Consider the following 21046-nt stretch of genomic DNA (forward strand, 5'->3'; position numbering starts at 1 on the left):
GCGCGGCGCTATTTGATGAGCTCACATCCTCACTGGCGCGCAAAGCGAGCTGGGGGGTGTATCTGCGCGGTGATGCGGTAGCGGCGGTTGGAGCAGGAGTAGGAGGAGACCGGTGGCGGGAGCCTGGGGAGGATGAGCCAGCAGGGAGCGGCGCTTCAGAACTACAACAACGAGCTGGTCAAGTGTGAGGGCCGCAGGCAGTGGCGGATCCCTGAATCCCGAGTTATCCCGAACCCCCTCCCCGCCCTGATGTCCAGCCCCGCGCCCCTGGCCCTGCTCCCCGCCCCTCCCGGACCCCCACAACCCTCTCTCCTCCCCCGCAGGCATCGAAGAACTGTGCCAGAAGCGGGAGGAGCTGTGCCGGCAGATCCAACAGGAGGAGGATGAGAAGCAGAGGCTGCAGGGCGAGGTGCGGCAGCTGACGGAGAAGCTGGCCCGGGTCAACGAGAACCTGGCCCGCAAGATCGCCTCCAGGAACGAGTTTGATCGTACTATCGCCGAGACCGAAGCTGCTTACCTTAAGGTTGGCCTTACACGGGGCGAAGGGCCAGCCCAGAACCTGCCCTCCCACTCAAACCCCGAGAAGAAAGCCCCCCCACCCCAAGTTTGTGCCAAACACTCCGAGCCTTGCAGTGCTGGGTGATGTGTTGAGCGATCAGGCGGGAGTCTGGGCTTGGAGTGTGTGAGCTTGGGCAAGTCATTTAAGTGAACCTCTCCGAGGTAAAACGGACTTCTGAAGTCTCAGCTCCAGCTTAATGAGTGCTCATCAGAGGTCTGAATTTTGCATTTTTTTAAAAGTGTAGCATTGCCAAACGTATCCGAAAAAAATGCTTCCCAAGAGCTCTCTTTATCCTCCTTTCAGGGGCTGTTGCTCCCCCGAGTAAGTTCATACTATGTAGTACTAGGTGCTAGGCTAGGAACTAGACGAACCAGGAGACACCATATTTTCAAGAGAATTGCATCCTATCTCTACCACTTGCTGCCTATTTTCAAGAGAATTGCATCCTATCTCTACCACTTGCTGCCTGGTAGGCCTTGAAATGTCCCATAATCTCTCTTGACCTCAGTTTCCTTATCTGCAAAATGAGCGAGTTGGACTAGATAATCTCTTAAGTCCCTTACAACTCAAACTATGACCCTATAAATATAAAAATGACAGTCCAGCCCTTGATTTGTTAGAAGAATAATATTTAGAAAATTTAGAGAATACAATAAAAGATAGGTAACCTGAGTTAGGGACAGAGGACCCCAAGTATCTAACAAGCGCAAACCATTTTTTCTGGTTTCAGATTCTGGAAAGTTCTCAGACACTGCTCAATGTCCTGAAGCGAGAAGCAGGGAATCTGAGCAAGGCTGCAGCCCAGGAGCAGAAGAGTGCTGCGGGCAAGGACTGATGAACTGGGGCTTGCCTAATACTCCCTTATATAGGCCTGCAGGTGACATCCTTGACAGGGAACCTGTTAATAAAGTATCATGTTTTTCATAGCTACTGCATTTCCCTTCTCTTGCTGTTTCAGGCATGTGAGAAGAACTTAGCTCCCCAGCACTTCATGGGTATTCCACTGTTTAACATGTCTTAAAGAGGTAATAACAGTCCAGCCACTTTGGGGTAGGGGTGAGTAATACTGTGCACATTTCCTTGCCTTCCAGGCAGAAGGAAACATGGGGGAGAGGGAAACATGGAGTGTTCCAGAGGCACTTTTGCCTGAGAGTTGTCACTGCTGTCCTGGATCAGCCTTCAGGATATTTCTTTCCAGGCCATGTGCTTCCATCAAAGGAGGTGGCCAGGCAAAGCCAGTAATAGTGGGATTGAGTGGGCAAAAACCCTCATCAGGGACATGAGCCTTAATATATACATGTAGTTACTATATTGCAGTTTTATGTGTGAATAAAGATTTCCTTATGACTTTCATCTCTGAGCCTACTGCCTGTGTCATGGGGGCTGGGGGGAGACTTTTTTTTTACCAAGAGCCAGAAGTCTTTGTTCATTGTTAACAGTCAGGGCCCAACCATCCAGCCCAGATGGCTTCCTACCCCACCCCCACTCTACCAAGGAAATTGAGTCTCAGGAGTAGAGGGAGTATGAAGAGCTAGAGATATAGACACAGGAGGATCTGGTTTGGCCATTTGACCAAGAGACCAAGACACTTAACCTACAAGGAGGTGAGCAGAGGCCTTAGAAGCAAAGGATTAAACTTTGTTCAGTTCTTTCTACGTGTTTATTAAATACTAAGAACAAAGAAGGTCTTGTGTGACTATATAACTAATCTATATTTTAACATACTTTCAATCTCATTTCACATTATTCCTTTTTATGTCCTGTATACCAATCAAATGACCTCCTTTCTATACATTTTTATTTCCTACCTCTGTGTTTGCATAAGTGGTTCCCCACATTTGATAACACTTCCTTAGAATCCTTGTTTTCCATGTAACAGTTCATATGTTGCTGCTTAGAAGAGGTTTTTTTTCTGACAGCTTGACTTATTGGCACATTTTCATTGAAATTATTTTGTATTATTTTGTATATAAATTAGTGATTTACTTGAGTATGTGTTCTTTGAAAGCAAAAACTCAAAATATTTAGCTATTTTCCCCAGTGCCTAACTTAGTTCCTTATAAGTTAGCATTTAATAAAGTTTATTGAAATGAAATACTGCAACAGTTTTCTCTCCTATTCATGTTTATTCTAATTGTCACCAAAAAGAGATGAGTCATCATTTCCTTCAGAGGCAAATTTTAACCTTTTTAACCTTGTAACCATCCGGATTAATAATGGCTTCCCCATCGAATTAAAATCCAAGTAAATACTGAGTGTGTTTTGGATGCTGTCTTGATGTGAATTTGTTTATGGAAAAATTATTAAACTAATGATATTAAAGTATGTCTTAGATCTAATGGAATAGTGTAGATTCCTAAACAGGAGAAATCCTGAGAAAATAAACTGACATTGCTTTATTTTACTTTCCTACTTGCAACTGTGTTTTCGTTTAGCAATCTGGTGCTAATATTGGGGGACATATCTTCATCTTTATAGTCTTTTTTTAGGTTAATAAAAATTAACTTCCTAACTCACAGCCTCGTCTTTCCTAATTCTCACCTAAGCAAAAAGTAGAAACTACAATTTTATAGACCATAATGAGTAACTGAAAATTAATTTATGAACAGTCAAAGTTTAAGCAACAGAGGGACTGTAAACATTTTCTTCTGCTTTTTTTGCGCCTTAAGACTAGAAAGGGAAATTTGCAAGGTAGATACCAACTGATCACTCTTCTGATTTTATCAATAAAGCATTTATCAGTCCTTAAATCTACTTATCACTTCCTGGGATGGTTAACCAACCTGTAGTGCCAGCCATTAAGAGAGTGAATATTACAAGGGCTTTCAGAATGTATTTTCCAAATTACAAAATTGCACTAAATTTTTGCAGGCTTTTACACTGTCTTCTCCCCTCATAGATTTGAAGTTTTAGTTCTTCAGTTAAAGTGTTCCAGATATATTACCTCCACTACTCAAATTTTTCACCTCTTCCTCATGCTATATCTGGCTTTGTTTTGATTGCCCTTATGTGTACCTGAATATTCATGGGGTTCATGGTTCCCAAGCTCTACAAGCTGTCAGGATTGGGACAGAATACCAACTTTCCCTTTCCCCTACAGTTAGGCACATTGAGCAACTCCTACAAAACACAATGATTTTTTGTGTGTGTGCTTAGGAGAAAATGGGGAGGGAAGGCTGGAAGAAGCTGACAAGTCAGTTTAGGCTCTGGAGCTGAAATGGGGAAAGAGTGGCAGCTTCATTCATTATGGGAACATGGGAGGTAAGCTCTTTATAGCCTAAAAGAGTGCCTATTTCCGTCAAGCTCAGACAATGGTGTCCCTCCCTATTCCATTTATACCCAGGTGGTACTGGGGAAATCGACCTTCTGTTCCACTCAAAGTTAATTCTTCCATTTCCCTCCTTTTCCACCTGCCCCTTGAGGCATTTACAAAGACATCATTCCACCTGCAATGATAATAATAGCCTCTGGAAGAGAATAACAAGAAAAAAACAGGCAAAATTTCTCTAGTGCCGTTTATTGAGTCCCATTTATCAGACAAGAAAGTAATTATTCTGGTTAATTACAAAGTGAACTGTGCTAATTTCAACCATGTGTACAAAGACTGGCTGAAAGGAGAGGAAAGACCCACCTGTGGAATCATAGGCCCCTAGAACCCCAGAGGGGACAAGGCAAAGAGGGCAGGGCAGGGGGCAGAGACTGAATCCCTGCTTTCTGGCTAGGCCAGGCCTGGTTAAATTCACTCTCTTTTTACATGTGCACATCCACTCTACCCCCTTACATAAAATACTGACATCCAGTGCAGACAAGGAGTGCTTTTAAGCCAGCTAGGCATTGCTAGACTCAGTAGTAAATTCAGAGCAGGATGAGGGCTGTGCTACTACAACACACAGGAGATGGGTAATTAAACCAGAGTCACAAGGCAGTTACAAATGGAGCTAAGCTGGCTCTGGGCCTAGTCTTCGGCCAAAAGGCCCCTGCTTGCCTTAAAAGGGCAAAAGAAAAAGGCCCTGTTAGGTACCTTTCCTTGTATCTACCTTTACCCTCCCAGAAGATTGTTCCTCCTCAGCAGAACAGAGGCAGACTAGACAAGGAAGGAGTGGGTGGGGGAGGGAAGGAGGGTGCGAACACTGGGAGTGGGCAGAAGAAGGGCAGGACAGCAATACCCCTAATTCTGCCAAGATCAATGCTACCAAGAAAAGAAAAAGCTGCTCCACTCCCAGGCTTAAATTATACTCAGAGGACAGGAGGAAGCTTGGGACAGGAAAAGAAGTAGTAGATTGTGAGCCCCTTTTGAGCCAACAGGGAGAGGCTGCCCTGTTCGGCCTCAGTAGTAGAACAAAAAGCAATGGCCAAGCCCCAGCATTCCCTAAAGATAAGGTGGCAATGGAACTTTTTAGGGCTGAGGCCCTGTAGAGGAGTAAAGTCATATAGATCTGGAAATGCTGTAGGCACAGAACCTGAGTACTTCGTCATTGGGCAAAACCAAGCCAGATGGAGAGAGGGGATATGGGCCAGAGAAACCAGTAGCAGCCAGAATTATGTCCCTGGCAGCTGAGTTCCTCAACCACAGCACTGGAGAATTGTGGCACTGGCTGCCTATGACTTTACCAAGCATCCCAAGCACCATGGTCCTGGGGGAGAGGGGAAATGGCAGGATAATATCTGGAAAATTTCCAGCCCAACTCAGCCAAGGTTAGGTCCATCTATAAGGTGGAATGCTATTCTGTCTCATTTCTCACTCCAAAGTGCTAGGAGATCAGAAATAGAGGGCAGGCTCACTTCGGAAGTCTGAGAGGTCATTCTTGCTGGCTGGAGTAAGCTATAAGTGAGAGAGAGAAAAAAAAAATGAAATGAAAAAAATGAAATGAGGGCTGGGAGTAGAAAGATCTGTCTACCCATCTTTCTCCACAGGCCTCCCAAGAGGGACCTAATTAGATACCAGGATCAAGCCACTGTAGAGACCAGAATCTTAAGGTGCTTTAGAGTAAGCAATAAGAGCAAGGTCTACACAGAGACTGGAAAGATCAGGACAGGGGAGAAAATCAAATCTGCCAAGGGGAAATAAAACCAGCCCCTCCCTGTTCCAAGCAGAACCTGAAAGAAGTAGGCAGAGACCTCTGGACCCTGGATTAAATGCTTTGGGAGAGTGGTAGGAAAAAAATGGCCAAAAATCAGATTTAGAGCTGGAAAGGACCTTAAGAGATCAATTAGTCCAACTCTCTTCATTATTTTAAATGATAAAGTTGAAGCTGAGGGGGGAATGACTTCTGCCTTAGATCTAGGTGATTATGTGGCCCAGCTGGACCTTGAAAACAGGTCTTTGACTGGTAGGCCAGGTTAGCCTGACTCTTTGAACCTACAGGGAGCCCTCCCTGCCCTTCTCGACCAACCTTCCCCAGGGTCTCTGGGTCAGGCAACAGGGTCAGAGACCCTGTTCCAAATCCACACTCTTACCATGACTTCTTTCTGAGGGCTAGCCCCAGATTCCAATGGGCCTGCATCATACTTCTGCTCCTGCCATTTGCTGAATTCCACTGAATGCTTTGGAGTATAACTGGATAGACCTAAGGAATGAAGCATAACACATACACAAACATGTACCCATCCATGTGCACTCCTTATGTGCAGCAAGAAAACAGTGGGTACTACTCTATATAGGAAGTACATTGATAGGCCCTCCCCAAGCTGGATAACCATCAGACTAGTACCTCGTGTACCCCAAATACTCAGTCTACTAAATGGGCACATCAGCGATTGGGGACTCTTGATCCCTAGATTTTAAAAGGGCTGAGCTGCAGGGAGATCCAGATTAAGTCACTGCTAATCTCTCCCCCCACTGCTAAACTGAATTTTTCCCAGTGGCTGGTTCACCTGAACTAGATTCTGGAGGTCGAGTGGCACTCTCCATCACAGTGCTGTTAACAAAAGTTGCTCGGGGAAGGAAGACAGCAAAGGGTTTCTCCTCCTCATCCCCCTCGGAGCCAGATGCCCCCTCTTCTTCCTCCTCCTCCGCCTCTTCTTCCTGTACCAATGAGCTCTCAGAGGGGTATTCAAATGTAGTGTGCAGGCTTTTCTCGTTGAAGGAAATCTTCATCTAGATCCAAAGAAAGAGTGACCAGAAGAGTCAGGGGGACACTCCCTTCAAGGCATTCTCTGCCCTTTGTACCTCATTAATCGCCCTTACCTACTCTCCCGGAGCTGGAAAGAATCCAACCAGTCAGCTGCCCTTCGGTTCCAAATACCTCTCCCGCCTCCTCCACCACTACCCCCAGGAGAATCTGGGAGTTAGCTGCAACAGTGCGTTTCTGATGCAAGCCTCTCCCCGGGGCAAATCAACACTGACCACTGCCCTTAGGTAAAAAAGGAATGTAAGGCCTTTCATCTGGAGACTAGATGATAATTGAGGTAGTCATTTGCACTTTCTATTCTAATTTGTGAAATGGGATTAACAGCCCACAACTCACACAGCAAAATTGAGGAAAGTGCTTTGTAATTTTCAAAGCAATATAAATACAAATCAACACTGCCTAGCCGGGTCTGGTTTTTCAGAATCCTCTGATTAGCTGGTCACTCTTATTTACCATCCATTCCTTTCCCTCCAGCAACAGGAGCTTCATGATTCAGGGCCTGGCCAAGAAATGGGCCTCGGAACTGGACCTTTTAGGTTATGATAGGGAGGAACCACACAGCCAGGAGCCTTCCGGTAAGGCCCCAAACTTGGGAAGCAGAGCGGCTGGAAGTAAAATCAGCCAATAAACATTAAGTCTTTACTATGTGTCTGACATTGTGCTGTCAGGATTACTAAGAAAGGCCAAAGACCTCAAGGAGCTCACATTCTAATAGGGGAGGCAAAATGTAAATAACCAGATACATACAAAATACAGTAAGGTAACAGGGGCGGGGGAAGACTAGGAAAGCTCTTACAGGAAGTGGGATTTAAAGCTAACTCTTGAAAAAAGGCAGAGAAGCCAAAAGCGGAGATAAGGAGGCTTAGTCAGGGCAGAGGCACCAAAAGGAGTTGATGTGCCTCATGAGAAAACAGCAAGAAGTATGTCAGTGCAGCGGATTGCACCACAGGTGGAAGGGAGGAAAGAGCAAGATCGTGAAGAGATTTCAATATCAAACTGAGGGTTTGAGTTTTAGGATTTTTGGGGTTTGTTTTTGTTTTTTTTACCCTGAATAATAAGTCACTGGAATTTACTGAATAGAAGGATAGTATGGACACACCAGATTTTGCTTTAGCAGCTGAGTGAAGGATGGATTGGACTGGGGAGCGACTTGAGGCAGACAGGCCAATCAGAAGGCTATTGTGATACAGTAATGTTATTTGTGTTCAGTCGATTTCAGTGATATCTGACTTTTGTGAGCCTACTGGAGTTTTCTTGGCAAAGATGCTGGAGTGGCTTGCCATCTCCTTCTCCAGTTCATTTCACAAATGAGGAAACTGAAGCAAACAGGGTTAAGTAACATCTAGGAAGTGCCCAAGGCCAGATTTGAACTCAGGAAGATGAATCTTCTTGACCCCAGAGCTAGTACTCTATTCACTGTGCTACTTAGGTGACTAGAGTCTGTAGATTTTATAGCTATAGAGACATGTATGTGTATAGATATAGATATATGGATGTGTGTATATGACATGTGTATTACACATGACATGTGAACACAGAAATAAGATGTGACAAAGTGGACGTGTGAGACGAGTTTAATTAAGAAGTAGAGGATGACAATGAGATTGTGGGCCCAAGTGATAGGAACAGCATGGGTGCTGTCAACTGTAACATGAAATTTCAGAAGATTTGGGAATCCAGGTGCCTCTAAATAACCAGTTTGAAAAGTCCAAAACACAGTTGTTGTTGTAGAAATGGAGCATAGAAAAACGACTAGGGTCTTGATATGTGGGTCTGGAAATCAACAGCATAAAGATGATCATTAAAGTGACAGGAGCTGATGAGATCACCAGGTGAGTAAGTACAGAGGAAGAAAGATGACGATCCAGGGCTTAGCCTTGGGAGACACACATAATTAATGGGTTAGTGGGGGAATAAAAACCCTATAAAAGAGAATTTGAAGCAGTCAGACAAGGGGGCAAACTAAGAGAAATCAATGTCCTGACAACCTCAAGAGGAAAGAATATCTATGAGGAGATAAGTAGGTCAACAGTGTCAAGGCCTGCAGAAGGGTCAAGAAGGATGAGGATGGAGAAAAAAGGCTGTGAAATCTGGCAATTCAGTAACTTAGAAGGGAACTGTTTCAGCAAATGAGGTTCAGACAGTGTGAAAGGTTCAGAAACAAGAGAGAAGAGTATGTGAAGGTGTCATAGATTACTTTCTCAAGGAGTTTAGGTTTAGAGAGAGGAAAAATAGGGGATAGATCAAGTGAGGACTTTCTAAGGATGAGGGAAGGCAAAAGCATATTTATAGACAGCAAAGTAGGGAGAAGATTAGAAAGAAAATCAACATGATGTTGAGAGCAATCTTTTAGGGAAAACGAAAAATAATGGAATCGGAAAGGACTTGCCTCACCAAGGAAAAAGGACAATTCTTCATGTGACAGGAGGGAAAGAGGGGATAGTGAAGGAATACTTCCCTGATGTGAAATAGCTCTCCTATGTCTTTTTCAGTAGGCTAAAGATTCCATATCCCCTTCTCCTTCTCAGCAATCTAAGTATACCTTCTCCTGAATTCTTAGGTTGAAAAATAGCAATGATTATATATTAACACACTGTTTTTTAAAAATGAGTTTTTCTGGGACATTAATGCACTATTGATGGAGTTGTGAACTGATCCAACCATTCTGGACAGCAATTTAGAATTATGTCCAAGGGGCTATAAAACTGCAAACTCTTTCATCCAACAATACCACTTTGGGGTCTTTGGGACATCAGAAAAAGAAAAAAGAAGCTATTTGTACAAAAATATTTTTGGCAGCTTTTCTTGTGGTAGCTAAAAACTGGAAATTAAAGGGATGTCCATCTAAACAACTGTGATATGTGATTGTGATAGAATATTATTATGCTATAAAAAAATGACAAGTACGATGATTTTAGAAAAATCTGGACTTACATGAACTGATGCAAAGTGAAATGAGCAGAACTAGGAGAATGTTGTACACAGCAACAGCAATATTGTAAAATGAATTGTGAATGACTTAACTATTCTTAGCAATACAGTGATTCAAGACAATCCCAAAAGATTAATGATGAAGCATACTACCTGCCTCCAGAGAAAGAACAGATGTTATCTGAATACAGACTAAAACATGATGTTTTTCACTTTCTTTCATTCTTTTTATTCATTCAAACTTTTCATTAATTTCAATAATCATCTAAAAGAGATCCCAAAATGAAAACTCCCAGGAATATTATACTCAAATTCCACACCAAAGAGAGAATACTTGAAGCAATCAGAAAGAAGCCATAGCCGCTACCTTGTTAAAGAGAAGAAAGGATTGGAATATAATATTCTGGAAAGCAAAAGAGCTAGAATTATAACCAAAAATAACCTAACCAGCAAAACTGAGTATAATCCTTCAAGGGGAAAAAAATGAATATTTAATGAAATTAGGACTTTCAAATATTCCTAATAAAAAAGACCAGAACAGAATAGAAAATCTGACTTTCAAATACAAGATTAAAGAGAAATATAAAAAGAAATGATGAGCAGGATGATTTCAGAAAAACCTGGAAAGACTTATATGATCTCATGCAAAGTGAAATGAAAAAACACTGTGAACATTAAACAGCAATATTGTAAAGATAATCAACTGTGAAAGCTTTAGCTACTTTGATAAAGACAGTGATTCAAGGAACCATAAGGAAAATTACATCTAGAGAGAGAAATGATAAATTCTGAATGCAGATTGAAGTATTCATTTTTAGACTTTATTTTTTAATTTTTTTTTTTTACAAGATAGCTTATCTGGACATATGTTTTATATGACCTCATCTGTATAATCAAAATCAAAGTGTTTGCCTTCTCAAAGGGAGTGGGAAGAGTTAGAAAGGAGAGTATTTGGAACTCAAAAGTTTAAAAAACTGTTAAAAAATTTTCACATGAAATTGGGAAATATTTAATGAAATAAATATAAATCATTTTTTTAAAAGTTAGGTACCAATATGTTTAATCTATATTGGATGACTTACTGTCTAGAGGAAGGAGGGAGGAAAATTTGGAACACAAGATTTTGCAAGACTGAATGTTTAAAATTATCTTTGCATGTATTTTGAAAAAGAAAACCCCAAATGGGGTCATGAAAAGTTGGATATGACTGTACAGCAACAAATATGCCATAGCTATACATATTCCCCTAATCTACCTGTCTAGTAACCCTGTGAAAAAAAAGGGGAATGAGGTTAGTCTCATCACTACTCTTCTAAGATGATATAGATATACTCTCTGACATGGACTTCACTATCTCATTCTTCTTTCTGTTCCAAATATTTGCACTAAACTGTACCCTCTTTTCTTACTTCCTAGACAACTCTTTCCAAGTCCCAACAATTAAACCTCTCTTCACACTACACATACTGAATTATCCTTCCTATACAAGGGCTGAATTGCTCCCCACTATTCCAAATTAACTCACCAGCTTCCAAGCACTCAATTCAAACACTAGTTCTCCATTTACACACTTTCCTTCACCTCACACATACCTACATACATATCTATATATACATGTGTACATATATACAAACATACATATTGAAGTCACTCTACTCAATGGTCACTACCCCAGAAAGGGGAAGAATGGGCAATCTAGGGACTAAGAAGGAGGCTACTTCCCACAGCTCCTCATTGACTTACAACTTGGCCAGGAGACCAACAGCAGTCTGTGGATACCTACAGCTGGTCTTCCTTTCCCTATCTTTCTCCTAACTTCTGCTTAACATATATAAATCAGAAGATTTTAACATCTATTAAAAGACAACCTGGAGAGAAAAGTCAAAACCCCACTCTGCAAACAAAAATGTATATAAACTTGGAGGTTCACTCGCTAAGAAGAAAAAGATCCAGAGAGGCAGGGTACCAGTGTGAAACAATGCTATTTGGAGTGGGAGAAACCTCGGTTCAAAACCTGCCTCCAACACAGACTAGCTGTATGACCATGAGCTAATGTTTAATCTTTCTGAGCTTTGGTATCCTCATTTGTAAAATAGCGATGACAATAACTGTGGTACTTTTCTTGAAGGATTGTTGTAAGGTTCAGATAAGATAATGTAAAGGTTTTGCCTAAATGCTAGTAATGCTTAAATGATCCAGAATGTGGCAATTTGCAGTGTTTTTTCCTATAAAATCCCACCCAATCATATTTTCAATTCCTGTATGCTGTCAGGAGGTCTCTGGTTCAATTCGGGCCCCAGGCCAAAGAGCATCTCCTGAGCAAGCCAGGGGAGTGCTCAGGATTTACCCCAAGTGCAAAGCTGGGTGGGTCTGCAGTCTGGTGGCTAGTCAGGATTCCCATAAAGTGGCACTTTCTCTACGTTCTCCACCCACTGTTCCAATCTTGCATCTTTTCTGTAGTTTAACAGACCCACTACTCCCCCTCAAGCCTATAGAAGGACCTGCTCATTTCACCCTGCACATAATCATTTGCACCCTTTCCTCCAATTCATTCATTCATGCTGCTTCTCTCCCAAACTTGGAATGTCCTCTCCAAATCCTTCAAGGCCCAGCCCACCTACCTCCTCCCTCAACTCCTCCATATATCTTTCTAGCATTTTCTCCTCCTTCTGGCCTCTGACAGAGCCAGCTAGATCTTACCCCTCCTTTCATAAACTTATTCCCAGCTCTTACCTTTACTCATATTATTTCCTTCCTCTCCTAGAATGAACCCCAATCCTTTCCACGTAGATAAATCCTATCTAGCTTTCCAGATCTAGCTCAAGTCCCACCTCCCCACAGTCCATCCTACCAGCTCCAGCCCACAATGGCCTCTCCCCTCTCTGAACTCCTCCAGCTGAATCCACAGGCCTGTTTAGGAGTTAATCTTCTAGTCCACTAAAGTCCTCCTCCGAGGCCTCACCATAGTTTGGAGGTGACCGCTTTTTTCAAACACAAACAATTTTCAATATTTATTTAAAGTTAAGCCAATAATAAGCTATTTATAAAGAAGAAAAACATTGCACAAACTGGGCTCCAGAGTTCTGACCTTCTGCATGTTCCCATCAGATGTGCCATTCAGGTCTTTCTCCTCTACAACCCTTTTTCCTGAATGCCCTGGCCTGCCTCCCCAGCCTAAGTTCCCAGGGTCACATGAATGCACAGAGGACATTCCAGTTCAGTGATCCATCTTTTCTCTGTCCCCTGGGAACAGGCACAGGCCGTTCAGGGGCCCCCTATAGAGGGAGGTGGACTTTGGCCTTGATCTGCCAACTGTGTCTAGGGAAGAATAGCCATTGCTTCCCCTCAACTCTCCCTAGGAACAGAAAGGAAAAAACAGCCAGTGTACAAAAGGTGACATGATAGTCCATCCCTCGCTAATGACATGGTTTCACTCAATTCCCCTGGGCCGACAGGGCATAACTAATGCCATCTATTTGGACCCTGGTGATTTCTTGTGTACCAGTACTGCCTAAACCCTCCCTCACAAATAGCCACTCCCAGCTCAGAAATACAGTTATTTATACCCTGGGCTCCGGAAGAGGAAATCAGTGTTTAGGCTTGTTGCACAGGGTGTGTATTCCTGCCTGGAAAAATACCATTTGGCCTTGATGGGAATGGGGGTGGAGGGAGAGGAGAGTATATATAGCAGAGTCATGTGACCCTGAAGACTTCTAGTAAGCAGGTGGTAGGGACCCATGTACCTGTTAAGCTGGCTATTGCCCTGACTTCGGGACAACAATTTGAGCTGCTCTGAGTTTTGGTTCAGATGCCAATGAGAGGGTCTTTACACTCTGAAGCTCCTAAATGCTTTTCCTCCTCTAAGAAAATGGCCAAATGAGAGCTGGATAACCCTGATTTCCCATCTTACTCCTCTCCCAAAAAAACACCAGCCTTAGTGTATGAGAGGAAAGCCCAGCCCAGGGAGTTTATTCTGTCTCAGCTGAGTTGCAGTCATAGCAAACAAACACCCCAACCCCCGGATGTGCTACTACCCCCACCTCCAGGCAAGCCACAACCCCAGCAAGAAGCAACAGGCCTGCCTTGGTCCTTCTCCAGGAACAGTTCCCAGATACATGTCCCAGCTGGAGAAGCATGCAGTTCATCCAGCATCCTGGCCTGGAATCAGGCAGATACTCTGGACGGGCCTTGAAGGACACAGTCATGGCAGGGAAAGGCCATGGGCTACCTCAGAGAGACTGGTGCAGAGAGTCAGTGCTTCCAGAGACCCTGCCGAAGCTGACCACCAGTCAGTGAAGGAATTAGGAAAAATCCCACTGACTCGCATGTTACTGCCTGACCCACTAGATTAGCTTAAACTGTACTTCTTCCAGCTGTATTCAGAAAATCTCAAAAAAGTTCCGCCCTCAATCTCTCTCAGATTAAAAAAGATTCTTTAGAATGCTCTCTTAGGAAAAAAGAAGAGAAAACATTCCTAGGTCTTTTCAGCAGGAATGTAGGAGACTCCAGGTATGGAATATTTTGGATGCCGCCAGACAAAGTTGGGTGGGTTTTGCTCAAGAAGAGTGCCATGGGGGAGGAAAAATTGGGAGGTTATTGGCACATTAAAAAAAAAATTGGGGGTGGAGAGAAGGGGAGTAGATAGCCCTGTAGCCCATCAAACAATTCCAAGGAGCTATTTTCTCCATTATTCACAGATTTCAGAAATAGTTCAGTCCCCTTAAAATTCAGCCTAAACCCTATAGGGAAAAATAGGAATAGGGAATAAGCATTTTTATGGTAGTTGCTATATGTCAGGCACTGTGCAACCTTTTTTTTTTTTTTTTTTTTTTTTAATAAATTTTACAAATATTATCACTTGATCCTCACAACAATCCTGCAGGATAAGTATTATTATTATATCCCCATCTTAAAATTGAGGAAATTGAGAGAAATAGAAGTCATTTCCCCAGAGTCACTGAGTGTCTGATGCCAAATATGACTTCCTAACTCTCAGCCTTGTCCTTTTATCCAATTCAATCACTTAGATACCTCTCTAGTCCACTTGGGTTCTGAAAAGTACTTCCCAATTATCCATGGAAGTACAGGGAGACCATGGTATAAATGGGAAAACCACTGCGCTGGGAGTCACATGACATCTTGGTTCTACCATGTCCTAACTGTGTGACCTTAAACAAGTCCCCCTTTTGGAGCCTCAGTTTCCTCATCTATAAAATATAGAGATTTGAACTAGATCATTGATAAGGTCTCTCCCAGCTCTAATAGCCAATAACTCTATCAGGTAAAGCCCAAATTATGGTGATACTTGATAATCAGGAGGTCAAGAGGGAAGTCATTCAGAGGGGAATAAGACTCATATCTGCCCAAGGGGCCAAGGTGAAGCATTTCAGGTGCAAGGTAACACTGTAGGGCCCAAGCCTAGCCAGCTCCCCAGGCAGCGGCCACAATGGCTGGCCAGAAGCAGCCCAGCATTCTATCCTCAACTAGTACAGACAATATCCCTTACAATGACCTGCCAATAGTGGGGGTCCTCAGAAAAAAGGGCAGATAGGACCAAAGTATGTCCTAGCTGCTTGCTCCTGCCCACTCTGAGGGAATAGATCTGGATTTGTCCTCCCTCAAAAGATTACTGCCACATATAAAAAGTCTGTTTCCTCTTCCCTATGTCCCTCTGCCAAAGGCTTTCATCCAACAGAGGAAGAAGCCACAGATGACATCAGCATCTCTTCTAGGGGCTATTCCTAGTACTTGGCACCATGCTTAATACAACACTTAACAAATGTTTATTGAATTGAACTGAATTGTCAGCATGGTAACAGGGGAAATACACTACTAGTGGAAGTAGAAGATTCCAATTTAAATCCCACCTCTGAAGCAATTCATTTATCTCCCTGAGTCCTAATTTTCTCACCTGTGAACTTCTGCTGGACATCCCTACAAGGATAAGTGTCACACTTTCACTCTCTTTCCTCCTATATCTACCCTTCCTCCTAAATTTCCTATTTTCTTTTAGAAAGGTATCATGATCTGACATCAACTAGGGAATGGCTGAATAAGTTGTACCATTTGAATGGAATGGAATACTATTGTTCTATAAGAAATGCAGATTTCAGAAAAACCTGAAAAGTCTTCTAAGAATTGATGCTGAGTAAAGTAAGCAAAATCAGAACACTGTACACAATAACAGCAACATTGTGTGATGATCAACTATTATGGAATTAGCTTTTCTTAGGAATACAGTGATCCAAGATAACTCCAATAGACCTGGGATAGAAAATGCCATCTTCATCCAGAAAAAGAGCTATAGAGACTGAATACGGATAAAAACATACTATTTTCACCTTTTTTAAAATTCTTTTTTCCCTTTTTCTTTTACAACATGATGAATATGGAAATATGTTTAAAGGTGACTGTCGTACATGTCTAACTGATATCAAGATTGCTTGCTGTCTTGGAGAGGGAGTAGGTAGGAAAGGAAGGGAGAAAAAATTTGGAATTCAAAATCTTACAATTACATGTAATTGGAAAAAAATAAAATAGTGTTAAATAAAAATAATAATTGTTAGCTGAAAAAAAAAATACTATCATGCTTCTAGTTATCCAAGTTTCCATCCTCTGATTCATTCTCAACCCTTCATTTTCCCTCACCCGTCATAGTTATTCAGTAATAAAGCCTTGTCAATTTTACTATCAGCACATGCTGGGCATCCATTTCCCTTTCCAAAACTAGCATCTCGGTTCAGGGCCTCTCCCCTTGAATAGCCTCCTATTTGACTTCCCTGATTCTTGAATTTCTCTCCTTATCCAATCACCAAATCAGCAAGATTCAGGAAGACACAACCACTTTGTGTTCATGGAATTCAGGGGAAGACTGATCATTGGCCTAGTTCTCTCCAGGCACAGAAAACATCTCAGAATAATAATAAACAGAAGTAAATGTGCTGTCCTTGAGAAAAAAGCTTTATGTGACAACATGATATTCCTAAAGTACCAATCTGACCTAGTCATACTTCTGCTCAAAATGCATCAGCAGTTTCCTATTGCCTCTAGGATACATACAATGCCTGTGTTGGGCCTTTAACGCCCTTCACAATCTACCTCCAACATTTTTTTTCCCAAAATGATTTCTCACCACTCCCTCTCACTTTATGTTCCAGACAAACTAGCTTACTTGCCATTCCATCTTTCTCTTAGTAAACAGTTTCCCCCAAAGCTGAAATGCTTTCCTCTCACTCCTGCCTATTAAAATCCCTTGCTCGGATGAATACAGAGAGACTTGGAGAGACTTACATGAACTGATGCTAAGTGAAATGAGCAGAACCAGGAGATCACTTTACACTTCGACAATGATATTGTATGAGGATGTATTCTGATGGAAGTGGATTTCTTTGACAAAGACTCAGTTTCAATTGATAAATGATGGATATTCTCACTGCAGGGCCAGTACTCTATCTACTGTGGTACCTAATTGCCCATACCATAGTCTCTTTGATTATTCTGGTTATTTCCTCATCAGTTGACATCTGCTGATTTCACCTTTGGGGATGAACCAAGTATTACTATGAAGTTTTTGGTACCTTTTTTATTTTTTTCTGAATTTGACATCTTATGGTGGGAGGTGGAGGAAGAATATGCTTCACCCAAAGAAAGAACACTGGGAAACGAATGTGAACTATTTGCATTTTTGTTTTTCTTTCCGAGTTGTTTTTACCTTCTGAATCCAATTTTCCCTGTGCAACAAGAGAACTGCTCAGTTCTGCAAACATGTATTGTATCTAGGATATACTGCAACATATCTAACATATATAGGACTGCTTGCCATCTAAGGGAGGGGGTGGAGGGAGGGAGGGGAAAAATCGGAACAGAAGTGAGTGTAAGGGATAATGTAAAAAATTATCCTGGCATGGGTTCTGTCAATATAAAGTTATTATAAAATAAAATAAAATATAAAAAATTAAAATAAAATCCCTTGCTCCATTCAAGCTCACCTCAAGTACAACCATCTACAAAAAGTCTTTCCTACAACTCACCCTTCCCAAAATTATACACACACACACACACACACACACAGAGCTAGCAGAGATAACGTGAAAGAAGGAAGTGAAAATGGAAACAAGGAAGGAAGAAAGGAAAAGAAAGAAAAACCGGCACGCATTTAAAGCCCCACATACCAGACATGGGAAGACTAGCATCACTATGAAGTGATCCATGTAGTCTGTATTTCAATTTGGAATCATGCAATACAAGGAACTAAACTGTTCATATCATTTAAACCAGAAATCCTGCAGCTAAGCATATTCTTCCTCCACCTCCCACCATAAGATGTCAAATTCAGAAAGATCAGATTCAGAAAGGATCTGCATATTGCAGGAACCACTTCTTATAGGAGTCCCTTTCTGATATTAATGGTCCTGCTACATCAAACTTACTCCGTCTTTGTCTATTTTATTAATCTTTAGTGGTGTGTACATTTTCCCAGGCAGCACAGAACCTATCTGAAAGCAGGAACTGTTTTCCTTTGCTAGAACACAGTGCCTAGCACTCAATGACTGTCAAATTGAAAACCACCCACCTCCTTGAGGAACACTCAAAAGTTCATTCAGTCTTAGTATTTATCAAATAGTAGGCATTTAATAAATAATTGTTTCTTAACATTATTCATGACATCTTACTACAACTCCTATTATCCACTAAGTGGACAAGGAACCAGAACTTGGACTCAAAAAAGTTAATTTAGAGACAAATCCCACCTCATACAACTCCCACTGGACAAGTCATTTAACTGGACTTTTCATTTTTGGACTATTCAAGTCACCAAGGTCTTTACTTTGTTAATGTTTAACAAAAGCTAGTAACTGCTTTTACCCTTTGAGCCCTGTAATCATGCTTCAGGAAATAAACTCTAAGGAAATAACAACAACCAAAAAAAAAAATTGTAAAAAGATATTCATAACTCAAAATTTTTCCAAAAAATTAATGTTTAAAATTGTCTTTACATGAAATTGGGGGAAAATAAGATGTTATTTTTAAAAAGAGCCAGTCAGTTCCAATGATCTTGTGATGAAAAGAGCCATCTGTACCCAGAGAGAGCACTGCAGGAATTGAGTGTGGATCACAACACAGTATTTTCACTGTTTTTGTTGCTGTTTAAGTGCATTTTGTTTTGTTTCTCTTCTTTTTGTCCCATTTAGATCTGATTTTTCTTGTGCAGCCTGCCGTATGGAAATATGTAGAAGAATTGCAGATGGATTAAAAGGAATAAAAGGAACTCGGCAAACAAAAGCACTGCCTGTTTACCAAAAACATCACCTCTAGCATTTACCAGTATTAGAGGCACTGCCTACCCGGTGAGTTGTAACTTTAAAGGCCGTGGTATCCTGACCGAGCATAAACAGGGACTAGTATGAATGGAATAAAGAGGGTTTAACAGTTTAACATAAATTGGATTACTTGCCATCTAAGGGAGGGGGTGAGGGAAAGGGCAGGGGGAATCTGGACACAAGGTTTTGCAAGAGTGAATGTTAAAAATTATCTATGCATATGTTTTAAAAATAAAAAAAGTTTTAAAAATTAAAAAAAAAAAAAAGAGCCAGTAGGAATCCCCCCTTAACAATGATCCCAACCCATCTATGATTTAGTAGTTAAGTCTTAGTAGATAAAGCTTAAGCCAAAAGCACAGAAGCCAAATTACTTTCCCAGGATCACCAGCCTCACAAGTCAGAGGCAAGATTGCAACCTTCATTTCTCTAATTCCAAGTCCAATGTATTAATGCATTATAATAGGCAGAATCATCATGAGAACAAAAAATTAGAAAGCTGCTAAAGATTTCCACAGAAACAGGGGAGAGATGGTGAAACTAGTGATACTGGGGAGCCAGGATCAGTGATCACAATGTCAAATTCGGGACTGTGTTGAAAAGTTTATATTTATGTTTGCTGTGGGGCGGAATACAAGATTGTAATGGTATACATAAAATGAAATATAGGAATGGGTCTTGAGGACAGAAAAGACTCTAGAGGGACTAAAAGAACTTAGTGCTCTTTGTTCTCAATAAAGTTGCCTAAGTTCATAATTTAAAAAACCATTAAGATCAACTTTCCTTTTGGCTAAGCAGAATAAACAAAGCCAAATCTAAGAGGAAACTTCTTTCTTTTCTTAAGCTTGGAAATCATTTTCCTGACAGCTCACCTAAATGCTTTCTTTCACCTGTGGATTCTGCTCTTTACAAGTCAGAGGTAACTTGATATGTGCATTACTATAAGCCTTCTTTTTAAACTTTTTTTTTTTTTTTTTTTTTTTTTTGGCCCTGGGCAGCCCCAAATAGCTCTCTGAGCCCTGGGCAGGGCTGATGAGAATATCTACAGGCAGACAAATGAGCTATAACAAACAATGAGTTCCTTCTACTCCACTTCCTCAAAGGTCATATTGAAGCAAATTCTACCCAAAATCCCCTAGGAGAGGTAGTCAAGAGGTTACTGAGGGCCAGTGCAGAGGAGATGGCAGGACAGCAGCTCTCTGATTTAGTCTACGAGTGGATGGGCACTTTAATCCAACACTTTTTTGATCCCAGAGGACGCACAAAGGCTAAGTAGAGAGCTGCTGCTCTCCTCTGTTAGAGACCTCTTCCATGAGACCCGGCCCCAACAGCCAGCAACTGCTCTTTATATTAGCCAGGGGAGCTAGGCCCTACACTCCCAGGAGGATCTGTAAGCCTCTGGAAGGGGATGCCAAGGTGAGGGGCGAGTGTGGAGTCCCACCTCAATTCTGGGGCGGTTCCAGGATAAGATCCCATCTCCCAGCCTCAGGGCCCGCCCACACAACCTGCTCTCACTAGCTCTCTCGGTAATGAATACACTCAGCCCGTGGCAGATGGGAGCGGCACAGGGGAGGCTCGAAATATTAAACTCCACCTGGGCACAGGACACCACAAACAGTTTCAAATTCCTCGGGAGGAGAGACAGCACGATCTAGATTCCACAATGGAAGGCAGAAAAATGTGGCAGGCCCAGCGCCAGGAACCAGGAAGGAACTGCTAAAATATTCCAGCAATCAGCAGGGGCTTTCCACTCAATCAGGGCTGGACTTTATCAAGGAAGCTGTAGGGTGCCCCAAGGGACGAGGGCACAGCTTCCAGCCAGGACTCCACTGATAAGAACAAAGATACTACAGGAATACCTACCTAGCAGTGCCCAGTTGGAATGGAAGTTCCGGGTGAGGGCCTGGTGTAATGGGGACACCGCCCCTCCCCATGCGAAGATGTCTGGCCGTTCCATGAGCACGGGCAAGGGCTTAGGTTACAATCACGTCTCGGAGGAGCAGTCCTAGAAAGGAACAGCTCTCTCACATGAGCATTAGCCCAGCTCACACCAAGGGACCACAAGACCCACACTTGTAAACGCACCATAGGCTGCACTAGCAGAAAGG

At 42.1% G+C, this 21046-nt stretch overlaps 2 protein-coding genes across 2 annotated transcripts in view; one reads left to right on the top strand and one right to left on the bottom strand.

The window, feature by feature from the left end:
- The first annotated feature begins 31 nt into the window (after positions 1 to 31).
- Positions 32 to 1912, top strand: SSNA1 (SS nuclear autoantigen 1). Its single transcript, XM_051976884.1, has 3 exons — positions 32 to 184; positions 324 to 523; positions 1290 to 1912. The coding sequence occupies exons 1-3, from the start codon at positions 133 to 135 to the stop codon at positions 1392 to 1394; spliced, it is 357 nt and encodes a 118-aa protein (XP_051832844.1). The 5' UTR covers positions 32 to 132; the 3' UTR covers positions 1395 to 1912.
- Positions 1913 to 4060: 2148 nt separating this feature from the next.
- TPRN (taperin) overlaps positions 4061 to 21046 on the bottom strand; it is a 32310-nt gene continuing 15324 nt past the window's right edge. The window contains exons 2-4 of the mRNA XM_051976882.1: positions 6434 to 6656; positions 6017 to 6126; positions 4061 to 5381 (exon numbers count right to left, since the gene is read on the bottom strand). Of these exons, the coding sequence (XP_051832842.1) occupies positions 5319 to 5381; positions 6017 to 6126; positions 6434 to 6656 (396 nt within the window). The 3' untranslated portion in view covers positions 4061 to 5318. The remainder of the gene's footprint in view (positions 5382 to 6016; positions 6127 to 6433; positions 6657 to 21046) is intronic.

Source organism: Antechinus flavipes, chromosome 2 (genome assembly GCF_016432865.1).
Source record: "Antechinus flavipes isolate AdamAnt ecotype Samford, QLD, Australia chromosome 2, AdamAnt_v2, whole genome shotgun sequence".
Lineage (NCBI taxonomy): Eukaryota > Metazoa > Chordata > Mammalia > Dasyuromorphia > Dasyuridae > Antechinus > Antechinus flavipes.

Coding starts and splice junctions, on each gene's coding strand:
- SSNA1 (XM_051976884.1), top strand. CDS start 133: ATGAGCCAGCAGGGAGCGGCGCTTCAGAACTACAACAACGAGCTGGTC. Junction 185..323: donor CAACAACGAGCTGGTCAAGT/GTGAGGGCCGCA, acceptor CCTCCCCCGCAG/GCATCGAAGAACTGTGCCAG. Junction 524..1,289: donor CCGAAGCTGCTTACCTTAAG/GTTGGCCTTACA, acceptor TTCTGGTTTCAG/ATTCTGGAAAGTTCTCAGAC.